The sequence below is a fragment of the Uranotaenia lowii genome, chromosome 1 (genome assembly GCF_029784155.1).
Source record: "Uranotaenia lowii strain MFRU-FL chromosome 1, ASM2978415v1, whole genome shotgun sequence".
Classification (NCBI taxonomy): domain Eukaryota; kingdom Metazoa; phylum Arthropoda; class Insecta; order Diptera; family Culicidae; genus Uranotaenia; species Uranotaenia lowii.
Window position 1 is genome coordinate 90,230,256 of NC_073691.1, and position 13,996 is coordinate 90,244,251.

The 13,996-nt window shown below is 35.5% G+C and overlaps 1 protein-coding gene across 1 annotated transcript in view; it reads right to left on the reverse strand.

Annotated features, from left to right (window-relative positions):
* Window positions 1-11,277: 11,277 nt before the first annotated feature.
* Window positions 11,278-13,996, reverse strand: part of LOC129749539 (cytochrome P450 4g15) — a 38,239-nt gene continuing 35,520 nt past the window's right edge. The window contains exons 4-5 of the mRNA XM_055744525.1: window positions 11,847-12,761; window positions 11,278-11,773 (exon numbers count right to left, since the gene is read on the reverse strand). Coding sequence (XP_055600500.1) covers window positions 11,592-11,773; window positions 11,847-12,761 — 1,097 coding nt within the window. The 3' untranslated portion in view covers window positions 11,278-11,591. The remainder of the gene's footprint in view (window positions 11,774-11,846; window positions 12,762-13,996) is intronic.

The following is a 13,996-nucleotide window of genomic DNA, read 5'->3' on the forward strand; positions in this document are numbered from 1 at the left end:
GAGTACCACAACATTGGAACTCATTAGCGTGCGGCCCACCCCACAAGAGCTTTTCGGAACTCACTATGAACACGCTGAAAGCTAGCCAGAACTAATAGATTGGTTCAAAAGGTAGCCAATGATTTCAAATCGCAATTGCAATAAGCGAAATTGAGTCTTTCTGTGATGCATACATTGAGCATAGTGAAAATTCAATGATGTATAGAAATAAAATAATCTACAATTCTCACGTGAGCTTTCGTTACGTCGTATGAAACAAAATGTAAACAAAGAGTTTTATTAGAAAAAAAATACAAAAACTGACATAAACTAGTCGCAACTTCTTTCTATTTAGAATATTTGTAGCCTGGACAACATATTCTATATGTCGGATACAAATTTTAAAGGTTTTGATAACTTTTGCAGCAGTTTTCTGTGAACTCTTGAAGATGTTTCATACGACGTAATGAAAGCTCACGCGAGAATTGTTTTTTTTTGCAGTTAATCAAAGGAGTTTAAATTTTATGCTCAAATAAGACCGTATATACGCACTCAAAGGGTAAATCTAAAATTTCAACTTGTTTGATTGCCGGACACCGTACCGGAGGATTAAAAATAGGTGTTAAAATAACACTAGTAACACAAACGGATTTTTTTTTATAAAGAGAATGTCAATGTTAAACAGCTAATAACTTTTTTGTCTAAAAAGATGCGAATAATGCGAATGTAGGGCTAGGTGGGGTAATTACGAACAAAATTTCTTCATTTGGCACACTTACAGCCACCATATGTTTATATCTTATCACAAACTCTAAAAAGCTACCATCAATGAATGTTTCCGTGCTTTTAATCATTCTGTAGAACAACTTTTGTTTTTTGGTCGCAACCTTTGTCCTTGGGACGTCTGTTCATAATTACCCCGTCTGTTCATATTTACCCCACTCTCTAGGGGGTAATTATGAACACGAATTACGAACTTGGTATAAGATTTTTGAAAAGTAACAGTAGTTATACGTTACATTTATCCATAGTAAGCAGTGTATAGTGATTTTTAACTTAAAAAATTATGTTCATAATTACCCCAAACTCTGTTCATATTTACCCCGAGACTTGTCCAATATGATTTATATGATGACAGAAAATCTCAATTCAACACCAAATAATGAAAATTATTAACAGTAACAAGAAAATGGGTTGTTTTATAAAAACTCAATCCAATTCATGTACAAAACTGCGCAGCAAACATCAAGTCTTCACCAAAATGTCGTGGGCTTGGCTTTTCACGTACGTGCGAGGTATCATGAAATTGCAACCTATACATATACAGGAAATTGGAAAATATTTTTCATAATGACATGTTCTACAATGTTTCATTATTTTTAATTGCGCATATTTTGCCATTATTATTGTTCTGATCGATCCACCTAAACGTGAGATATTTTTTTTTATTTTTTGAATTTGTCATCCAATCAAAATGATGTGTTCAGAAAACTTGTAGACAATATAATTTTAAAAAACTTTGTAAAAACTTTGAAGCTCTATTTCTCAAAACAACAGATTTATAAACATTTTTCTAAAAACTAACCTAAAAAAAACGAAATTTTCGTTTAACTTTTTTCAAAGCGACTTTCGAGTCTTACCTTATATGAGAGAGTTGTAACAATTGTAAAAGTGCACAACTTCATTGAAGGTGTCAAGTTTCTATCTTGACGTTAAATGGTACTTTTTGTGTAGTTACGTTTTAAAATTGCATATTTTCATTGATCCATATCTCTAAAAGTTGCAAACTTATGAAAACAAAATTATATGCATTTGAAAGGCACATTCTTGAGCTTTAATGAACATATAATTTCATTTGTATGTATCAGGTTTTACTACTAAAATCATTTATCTGAAAAATGATAGTTTTGAAGTTTTTGTTAAGCCAGCCTGGCAAACTCTTGCTTTTAAAGAAAAGGAAGGATGAAATCTTTTTTTTTTTCTATTCCTACCGTTGACAAGTGAAGACGACAGTTCTTTATTTGTTAAGATTGAAGAGTTGGCCCTGTCTAGAAGCGTTAGTTCCATTATAGTTAGTAAATCATTTATCTGAAAGACCTAATGGCAATACAGCAAGGCGGTTTTTTCAAGAATCTGAAAAATCTGCAGAAATCAATGGTACTTATAGAGTACAATTTGTTTTTTTCTGTACTAACTTTTAATATTTAAGGTATAGATTTGGAAGTCATCCAACGATGCGGTGCTATTCTGCTAGTTTTGGCTTCTGGCCAGAAAATCAATGTGGAAAAATTCGATAAGTTTTCTAAGGAAACGGCCATGAAACTAGTCAATTTGTATCCGTGGTATTACATATATACCCGTAGCAGTTCACATAATTTTATTTCATGGGGCTCAAATCGTGATACACTTTTTAATACCCTTTGGGCAATTATTCGAAGACGCTCAAGAGTCCAGGAATAAGGATATTTGAAATTTTAGAGAACATCACACTCGAAAATTTTCAAGGCAAGCAACAAACATCGACCTTATGCATCGGATGCTCGAATCTTCGGACCCTCTTATAACGAGCCTAAGAAAATCTAAACCAAGACCACATTATTCTTTTGTTGCCGATGTTAAAAAAAAGCTTGATTTAGAACAATCAGAAGAAGAAGATCATGAATATTAATTTTAATATTTCATTCTAATTTACTATCTTACACAACTATTTAACCAAAAATAAAACTTTATAAATAAAGAAAAAACTTTAAAGATAGCCATGAAAATTAAAGGTTACAAAATCATGCATCTATGCCACTTTCGTGTTAAAAGGGCAACATTTTTTTAAAGATGTGTGTTGATAAAATACGCAAAATGCCCATTATTTCGAAACTACCTTCTTTCAGATAAATGATTTACTAACTATAATGGAACTAACGCTTCTAGACAGGGCCAACTCTTCAATCTTAACAAATTAAGAACTATCGTCTTCACTTGTCAACGGTAGGAATAGAAAAAAAAAGAAGATTTCATCCTTCCTTTTGCTAAAAAGCAAGAGTTTGCCAGGCTGGCTTAACGAAAACTTCAAAACTACCATTTTTCAGATAAATGATTTTAGTAGTAAAACCTGATACATACAAATGAAATTATATGTTCATTAAAGCTCAAGAATGTGCCTTTCAAATGCATATAATTTTGTTTTCATAAGTTTGCAACTTTTAGAGATATGGATCAATGAAAATATGCAATTTTAAAACGTAATTACACAAAAAGTACCATTTAACGTCAAGATAGAAACTTGACACCTTCAATGAAGTTGTGCACTTTTACAATTGTTACAACTCTCTCAAAATGCTCTGTAATAACTTTTCATCGGAATAAAACACCGATCCCTTATGACTATAGTATCGGCAGCCAGTTTTTGAAAAGGGTCTTTGAAGTGGATGATCTTGGCGTGATCCTCGATGCGCAGCTCACTTTCAACAGCCAACGCTCTTCAGTTATCAACAAAGCGAATCGTCAGCTCGGTTTCATCACCAAAGTGTCACGTGAATTCAAAGATCCTTTGTGCTTGAAATCACTGTACTGTGCCCTCGTCAGATCTATAACTGAGCATGCTGCTGTGGTCTGGGCTCCGTATCAACTAAGTTGGATTTTGAGGATTGAACGTGTGCAGAAGCGGTTTGTCAGATTCGCCTTGCGACACCTGCCTTGGCGTCATCCCGAAGATCTTCCAGCATATTCGGATCGGTGTCAGCTTTTGGGTCTCGAAACCCTCGCATGTCGCCGAAAGACTCAACAGGCTTCTTTCATTGTTAAGATTATGAATGGAGAAGTTCAATCGCCAAATCTTCTAAGAATGATAAACCTCAGTGCCCCGTCGCGAACTCTGCGATCTAATTCGTTGCTGTCACATCAAATCCACCGAACATCTTATGGCTACAATGAACCACTCAGTGCAATGATGCGTATGTTTCAGGATGCTGAGCACCTGCATCAGTTTGAAGAATCATCCAGCCGATTTATTCGTCGAATTCGTCAGTCCAAATTGTTTTACTAATTAGATTGTAACTAAACATATTCATTTAAACATTTATGTTCGATGAACTTAATTATAATAAACAAATAAACAAATAAACAAATATAAGGTAAGACTCGAAAGTCGCTTTGAAAAAAGTTAAACGAAAATTTCGTTTTTTGAGGTTAGTTTTTAGAAAAATGTTTATAAATCTGTTGTTTTGAGAGATAGAGCTTCAAAGTTTTTTACAAAGTTTTTTAAAATTGTATTGTCTACAAGTTTTCTGAACACATCATTTTGATTGGATGACAAATTCAAAAAATAAAAAAATATCTCACTTTTAGGTGAATCGATCAGAAAAATAATAATGGAAAAATATGCGCAATTAAAAATAATGAAACATTGTAGAACATGTCATTAAACTATTTTGACATCTAAGGCATCAAAAAGCCCATGATCACGTTTTTCGAGTTTTAAACCACTGTGCTATGAAGCCCCGGCTAATAGGACCGCAGCTTCCTGATGTGACCAGTATAATAAATAGTTTTAATAAACTTAACATTAAAGCGGGGGTTTCTTACAAGTAAATGAAACAACACGACACACGTCTGGTTCAGTTGGAATCCAAATCAAAAGAGACTGGTCCGTTTATTGAGAACATTTAATCAAGTTCGCCCGCGAAGCTTCATTGCTCTCTCGTCGACTAAATTCCCAAAATGGGATTGACCTAAGTATCGAAAGTAAACTAGCCATATACAACACTTCCGACGGCGGGTCGGCGGCCACCTCGGATTTGGGAACCTCGGCGGTTTTGTGCCGCCTCAGCCCCTTCATCCTCGTTTGTTGCGGCCTTGTCGCAAATAATAATACTTTATAAACTCTTTTTTTTAGAAAGAAGTTCTTTTTTTTTCGAATTCCAGTTTTCCATTTTTTGTGAAATTATACATTCCAGTGATAAAAATTCTGGGGAATGGTTCAGTCTGACGTAAATTTTTAGGGAATTGGGATACAACCAAATATAATTGGTTCTAGTATATCTGGTACAACCCAAATTTATAGGTATTAAAGAAAATCCGGTAAATGATATTTCCGGTAGATGGAATTCCGGTAAACAGTATACAGCCAAAAAATATTAATTAACACTAAACATACCGACACTTTGTATATACCTATTCATACCGCGAGCGGTCAAATGACGGCAAACACCGTTTTCGTTTAAAATCCCTTGTTTCTCAACCGATTTCTACAAAATTTATAGTTTTGAAAAGCTTATAACTCGACTCAAATATGTTTCTCAGATAATTTTCACCTACAATCAATAACCTTAAAGTTATTTACAGTACAAGAAATGTTTTATGAAAAAACATGCTTCAGGAAAAAGGCTGTAAATCAGTTATTCAGTGCTCGAAAAAAAATTTCACTTAGTGCCTGAGAAAGCTGAAGTTAGAATCTATATGTTGCACATATGAAACATTTTTTTTTTAATTCTGAGATCATGGCCACGAAAAATGTAAAAAAGTTGTGTAAAACACGTACTTTTCAATCGATCTACCGTCAAAGCTGTTCCTGTTGCAGTAGAAAAATTTGAAAAAATAAATTGGAAAGTTGACGTAATTTGGCACATTTTGGCATCTTTAGATTTTTAAAATACAGACCCCGTTCGTTTTTGGCAACATTCGATTTTGGCAACATTCGATTTTGGTAACATCCGATTTTGGCACATGTGCCAAAATCGAACGGTTTTTAGAAACAACATCACCTAGAAGATTTCGCTATAACAGGACCATTATAATTCAGACAAACACCGAAAAAACGTTTTTACGTTCTAAAATAATGATAAAATACAACAAAAAAACAAAAGTTTTTTTAAAAAATTATAAAGTACTAAAAATTGACAAAAACATGAAAAATTCAAAAAATTAAAAAAAAAATTCAAACAAAAGACTAAAAATGACAAGAAACAAATGAAAAATGATGAAGAATGAAAAAAATAGCGAATAAGACAAAAATCAATTAGATTATTAACAAAACGAGAATAGTGCAAAATGCATCAAAAACATGAGAAAAAATAATTTAAAAAATACCAAAAATGGTCAGAAATTGGCTAAAAATAACGTTTTTGAAATTTAAGAAAACATTCGATTTTGGCAACACAAAATGTTCGGGCATGTTGCCAAAAACGAACGGGGTCTGTACTAAATACATAATTTTTGACGGCTTTTCAAAGGTAGTTGTTTTTCGAACTTTTAATGAATCTGGATTTTCTGAGACAATCCCTACACCCAAATTCGGCTTTGCATTGGATTTTGAGTACGGTAACGTAAGGTTTAGGCAATAAAACTATATGCAAAAGAAAGCAAATTTGATGCCGGTTCTAGTGATGTAATTGCATTGGCGGTGCAATGCTTGGCAAAAATATAATAAATATATTTCTGAAAGTAAAACTAGAAAATTTGAGCTAATGATTGTTTGTTTTTTCGTTTCCTTTCATCCGTCTTCGTGTGCAAAATAGCTTTGAGATATTACCACCCACTGCACCCGTCTGCCAAGCAAGAATTTGTGCTGACTTTTTAAAATTCAGAAACTACTCCACTGTTTTATGTATCATATTTTTGCCGAGCATTGTACCGCCAATGCAGTTACGCCACTAGAACCGGTATAAAATTTGCTTTCTTTTGCATATAGTTTTATTGTCTAAACCTTATGTTAATGTACTCTAAATCCAGTGCAAAGCCGAATTTGGGTGTAGGAATTGTCTCAGAAAATCCAAATTTATAAAAAGTTAGAAAAGCAGCTACTTTTGAAAAGTCGTCATAAATTATGTATTTCGAATTTCAAAAATCTAAAGATGCCAAAATGTGACAAATTACGTCCACTTTTCAATTCAATTTTTCAAAATTTTCTACTGTAACAGGAACAGCTTTGGCGGTAGATTGATTGAAAAGTACGGGTTTTACACAACTTTTTTACAGTTTTTGTGGCCATGATCTTAACAAATTTAAAAAAAAAATCCATATATGCAACATATAGCTTATAACTTCAGCTTTCTCAGGCAATAAGTGAAATTTTTTTCGAGTACTGAATAACTGATAACTGTTGTAGCTGAAAATTATCTGAGAAACATATTTGAGTCGAGTTATAAGCTTTTCAAAACTATAAATTTTGTAGAAATCGGTTGAGAAACAAGGGAGTTTTAGCGAAAACGGTGTTTGCCGTCATTTGACCGCTCGCGGTATGAATAGGTATACCACATGCGTTATTCGAAAACCGCAACACTTAAAAAAAATTTAAAAACGCAAAAATACTTACATTTCAAAAACAAAAATAGTCCTGCTGTTAAATTTGCGTCAAAAAAATTATATAAGGCGTAATCATCGTTTAAAGTTCAAAAACCGTCATTTGACCACCTCCGGTACGTTTAGTGTTAATAACCTTCAACATGAGAAGTTGTAAATAAGATTTAAATTGCGTCTATAAGTACCGTCTGCATCAACGAATATTTTGCAAAAAATACCATTGTATAGCTCAATTTATGATGCAACTTTCATCTGAAGACACCAAAGTGGGCCAAAAACTCCTTGAAGAGCTATGAAAGAAATAATGACAATAAATCTCTTTTTTGCATCAAAAACAAACAATGGTCGAACAACTGCACTCACATATGGAGGTAGCGCGCACTTCTCACAACATGGAAACAAAAGAACTTATCAAACAGGTAAAAACACTCTTTTTTCGTGCTTTGTAGAATGTTTGCAGCAAAACTGACTTTAAATTTTAACCAATTAACCAAATTAAATTAACCAAATAACCAATGTGATACTCAGATACATTGTTAATGTGATACATTTCGTTTTCCTATTAATTCGTATAGAAGGCTGAAACACCAGAATTTTGTTAACCAACTTATCTTGAGATACATTTTAAGCATTTCTTCTGTTCCAAATGATATTTTTGCAATTAAATGATAAATTAGTTTAAAAAGTTTTTTCAATTTGCTGGTTCCTTCAACTCTTTGGTAATTGAAGTCTAGTTCTTTTCTGTTAGCTTGAAAACCTGTACATAGAAATGATTTGTTAAATTTTTAAGGATTCAACAATTTTTTGTATTCACTTTTCTCACAAGAAACTTCAGCATCTGTTATTAATCTTCGCATCAATCATTAGTCAGGCTTTAGGCAAAGTCTGATTAGCGATTTGACATTCGCTTAGTATCGTGATTGTAAAACATTATAATTTCTGTTAAGGAAACAGTCCTCTGTAGCCATATTTGAACAAATTTGTCAAAAATCTGTATGAAATCGGTATGTTTCGTAAAAAATCGGTATTCGGTATATACCGATTCTTGGTCGAAAATTTCCTCAAAAATCGGTATAAATACCGAAAACATTAGACTCCAAAATCAGATTTTTTTTTATTTACATAGTATTCCGTTTCACGACATAACTTGACGAACATAATTCCTAAAATTCACTCGGTCCATGGCAACCGTTCTCCAATTTCTCGGGCACCCCACGTTCGCCAGATCACGCTCCACTTGGTCTAACCACCTTGCTCGTTGCGCCCCCGCTCATCTTGCTCCTACCGGATTCGTAGCGAACACCTGTTTTGCAGGACAGTCGTCCGGCATTCTCGCAACATGTCCCGTCCAGCGTATCCGGCCAGCTTTCACCGCCTTCTGGATACTGGGTTCGCCGTAGAGTCGCGCGAGCTCGTGGTTCATCCTTCGCCTCCACACTCCGTTCTCCTGTACGCCGCCAAAGATGGTTCTTAACACTCGTCGCTCAAATACTCCGAGTGTACGCAGGCCCTCCTCGAGCAATATCCATGTCTCGTGCCCGTAGAGAACAACCGGTCTAATGAGCGTCGTATACAGGTTACACTTCGTGCGAGGGCTAAGTCTTCTCGACCGCAGTTGCTTGTGGAGTCCATAGTAGGCACGACTTCCGCTGATAATCCTCCGGATCTCACGGCTGGTGTCATTGTCTGCGGTCACCAGTGAGCCGAGATAGACAAAGTCTTCGACTATCTCCAGCTCGTCGCCGTCGATCGTGACCTTGTTACTACTGGACAAGCGGGTTCGGTCGGTCTCGGATCCGCAGGCCAACATGTACTTCGTCTTGGACGTATTAATCATCAACCCAATCCTTCCTGCTTCGCGTTTCAGTTTGCGGTGGATGTCTTCCACCGCCGCAGATGATCTGCCGACTATATCAATGTCATCGGCAAAGCAGATAAGTTGACTGGATCTGTTGAAAATCGTGCCCCGCATTTCGCCCACCGCTAGATAGACCATCACCTTGTCGAAGCCCCCTGCGCGATTCGAATGAACTCGACAATACACTCGAAATCCGCACACAGCACTGCGTTCCATCCATCGTCGCCTTGATCAGTCTAATCAGCTTCCCGGAAAAGCCGTTCTCGTCCATGATTTCCCATAGCTCGTTACGGTCGATAGTTCAGATATTTTTCCATTTGGTATTTTGCGCTTGTTCCTACAGCGAATGCAACTTTAAAGTTTTCTTCTGGACCTATGAAAATCCGTGTGCCAGGTTACAAGACTTGATTATCGGTTTAGCACGATTTCATAAATATTTTATTCAAAATTATATATAATATTAGCACAGTAAGTTCAAGAGCCGCAGCTTTATATCCCCAAGAGCCGCAGGTTGCCGACCTTTGTTATACTGCCCCTACTTTCATAACAGTCCCATATACAAAAACGAGCAAGCGAGAAAATCAGCTTTTTTCTGTTTTGGAATACATTTTTAAATTCCGACCACAGCTTTCAGCATAAAAAAAATCCTTTAATGGAATGTGTTCTAGGTTGTCATAATAAATCGTAGGATCTGAAATTTTCGATATTTGGCAACTGGTAAGGTCTGAAACACCATTTTTGTTTGTTATGGGACTGTTATGCGAGCATATTCGGGACCTTTTCCAAATCTACTCGCATAACAGTTCCATACAGAATATGGTTGCTTACCAAGCTATCTCCTAAGACTTAAATTTGATCATTTTTTAACTTGGAAATGTAGTTCGTGAATTTCACATTGTGAGTTGAATCTTATCATGGTTTTAGTTGTTTCTGATAATTTTTCTCACAGGAAGACCAACCTTCCTTTTTTTAGCCAGCCTTAAAAAACTATAGTTAAATTTACTGTGTAGTGTGCATAATTCGACATCAAGTGAGTTGAATCTTGTTTAAATGACTTAAAGCAATAAATCAAAGATCATTTCACCGAAAAAAAACATAGTAAGGTAACTACATCACATTACACCAAGAATCGCAAAATCAGAGCTGGTAATGGTGATTGTTAACGACTGACATTTAACGAAAATGCCAGCTAGATCGAAATCATCATCATTTCTATAACCCAAAGCATAACATGTGGTTTATCAGTCTAGAGCGTTTTCGTTGATAGCTTCGACCCATACCGAATCACTTTCTTAACTGTAGTGACGGAGTCAGTTGCTGAGATTTAGCGGTCAAACGTATGTCAACGTGCTACTGAGTTTGTGCTAGACATTTTACGGTTATTAATTATCACAGAAAATGGGTACCGTGATATTTAGTAAAACTCGGGTATACATTCATGCACACGTGACTGTACGTTAAAATAGAATAGGAAATAAAAAGGCGGGAAAATCCATGCTCTCTGAAACATTTTGCAGTTCGTTTTATGGGCTATCTAGTTAGCAACTCGACTATATGTATAACAATAATTTGGAGATTTTGCTGTTGCCAGGTTAGATGAGAAATAACAACCTATAAATATCAACAGCCGGCACAGGAGCGAAATTTTAGCAGGCTATCATCTCAATGGAAACCATTGATATTGAATATTTACTATACTAGCTTTCATTGAGAATCAAACAAAGACGATTATCAGCCTGCTGATGATAATAATCGTTGACTGTGGCTCGGTGCATAGTTGGAGTTTTGGAAAGTGAAGATGATTGAAAAAAAACAGTAGCCATCTTTAAATCTGTCAATTTTACCAGCTCTGCGCAAAATACTTATCATAATGTCATACGAGTGCACAAAAAAGTGATTTACCTTTGTAAAATTCAGAAAAAATAAATCAAAAAAAATAAATAAAGAATGATGAGGAAGTTTTAAAAAGGTATTTTTTATCAATCGTCTAAAAAATCTATAAAAAAAACAAAAACAATGACTTGAAATTAGCTACCTCTAATATTTAACTATCTTAATTTTTAATGTTTAACTTTATCTTAGGTTTAAACAAAACATTGTCATGTGATAGTTCATTGTTCATTGGCAATAATAAAAATGTTGTTCAGTTTTAGTTTATTTCAATTTTATTAGATCACACACATACAGGTTTAATAAATGTAGATAAATCCTATTTTTAATGTATAATAAGTTCCATTCCTCTTACGTATCAAGTTCAGATATTTATTTGTTTCCCGTTAATTTTGCTGTAGTCTATTGAAGTCGAAAGAAAAAGTAGATCTGGTTGTGCTCATTCTGTATGCTTGCATCATGCCATTGCAATAGAGTAAAAGGATATAAACAGTAATATATCCAGGGGTTTAAGTTTTGTTTTCTTATGATACATCAGATAAACTGCAATTTCATTCCTCCTTCAAGCAGCTTAAGCTGCAGCCTTCGGTTTGCGTTGACGCGGCTCGAGGCGAACCTGGAAACCTTCCTCTCGCTTAAGAATAATATCTGCTTGCAATTTGAAATCTTCTTCTTTGAGGTCAGATACGACTCGGAAGTTACGGAGGATTGTGGATAGAATAATTTTCAGCTTCAGCATGGCATATTTACGACCTGAAGAGACAGAAAAAAAAACAATAATTTAGTTACAAGCACTATTAATAGGTACTTTTTTGAAAATACTCACCAACACAGCTCCTGGGTCCAGCTGAGAATGGCACAAATGCGTAGTAGTGGCGATTGGCTTGTCGTTCTGGGAGGAAATTGTCCGGATCGAAAACTGTAGGATTTGGGTAGATAGATTCTAGCCGATGCAGCTTGTAGGTGGCTACAACGATTGTGGCGCCTGAAGGTACAACGATGTCAGATGATGCCAATTTCAAATCTTCCTTCAATGATCGAGCAATGATTGGTACTGGTGGGTACATTCGCAGAGTTTCCATCAGACAACGTTCTAGATATTTCATTTCCAATGTATCCTGGAAGGTAGCGGGACGATCCGAATCACCGAATATTCCATCTAGTTCTTGGATAACTTTGTCTTGGATTTTCTGGTGGATGCCCATCATCGATAAGAAGAAGCTGCTTCCAGCGGCCGTTGTGTCGTGCCCCTCGAACATGATTGTGTCCACCTGATTCTTAATCTCTTCGTCGGAAATCAGAGCGCCATTTTCCGCACTCTCGAGCAGCAGATCCAGGAAAGCCAATCTTCTTTTTTCACCCACATCATTTTCATCCACATCCAAATCGTCCTTCAAGTTGGCGGACTGCCCGAAGGAAAGTCCCTCCACCGAATTCAAGTTGCTGTTATTCTTCGGTTTTTCGAATTCCGCTGTCTTGATGGAAGTGGTGGCCAGTGATCCTCGCGTACCGGTGACGAAAGCGGCCTTCTTGTTGCGAATGACCTTGCGGGTCAAGCTGTGAATGGTATCGAGCAATTTAACCTGACGTTTGGCGTATTGAGTTAGGTTGAAGAACAGGTCCGGGTACAGCCACATCTTGCGATGACGGAGATGAAGGATGTCACACATCTTCATGACAGCCATGGCGTAATCGTAGCCTGACTGATCCTGAGTCTTCTTCGAAACACCCATAGCAGTTTCTGAAAGCAAGGAGAACATACCCAGTTATTAGACCATTCTGATTACTATTTCCAAAACTGTATCTCAATTTTCAATGCGAAAAATTATTTCTGGAATAAGCGAAGCCTGATATTTAATACTTTAACCTGTTTCCCAATATTCAGAACTATTTCATCAATCTCTTTTATGAAATAGAGTTAAAATTTATATTTTTGATTTCGAAACTTACTTTCAGAATGTTAACAACATAATTGATTAACAGTTACTAGTTAGTTGAATTACTAAAATTACTTCAAAATAGAAAAAAAAATTCACTAGCTGTAAGCAAATAGGCTAAAATTTATATCAAAAAAAGTTGTGCACGTGTTTGAAAAGATGTTGAGAATATAGGTTAAAATTTATTATTGTATTGAACATTGACTGACATTTTGGAATGTAATCGAAATCTAAATAAAATAAATTCCTTATTCGAGAGTAGAGATGTTCCGAATATTCGGTCGGCCGAATATTCGGCGCCGAATACTGCCAAAAACCGTTAAGCCGAATGTTCCGTTCACCGAATAGTTGAGCTAGGTGTTCGGCCGAATAGGCCGAATATTTATTTTTTTTAAATGTATATAAAAACAGACTCATTAATTTTTTCAACTGACGTTGGATAATTTATAAAATATCCAAAATGTTGAAAAAGCTTCAAAAATCATCAACAACTTTACAACTTAACTGAAACCATTAAACATTTTAGGTGTATCCGTGTATGTTTCACGGCAGATAGTTTTAAATAACAGGCAGATAGAGAAAATACCGGGCAATATCTGGGCAAATTGGGTCAAAACCCAGATCAAGAAAAAAAAATCAAGAATCAAGAAAAAAAATATTGCAAAAATAATTCTTTTTCATCATAACTTCCCAAGCAACCAAATGTCAAATAAAACAGGTACAAAAACGCTTACTCAGCCTCATCATTGATATGAAGTACGTTCTATGCAGTTCAAAATTTAAGTTCTTATTGATACTTCCAAGTTCCAAAACAAGTTTAATGATCTTCTATTCAGCTTCCAGCGGTTTCTTAATTCAGCTTCCAAAAAATCGCAAAATGAGCAAAAAAATTTCTCTCTATCTCAACTGAACCATTGGCTTCGGTTCATATCACCTTCTCTTGATTATTTACTGTGTTCTGTACCGGTGCCGCCATGATGCCACGCGCCGGATTTCAAACTCGACAAATTGTTCAATTACTTCTTTCCTACATTTCCTA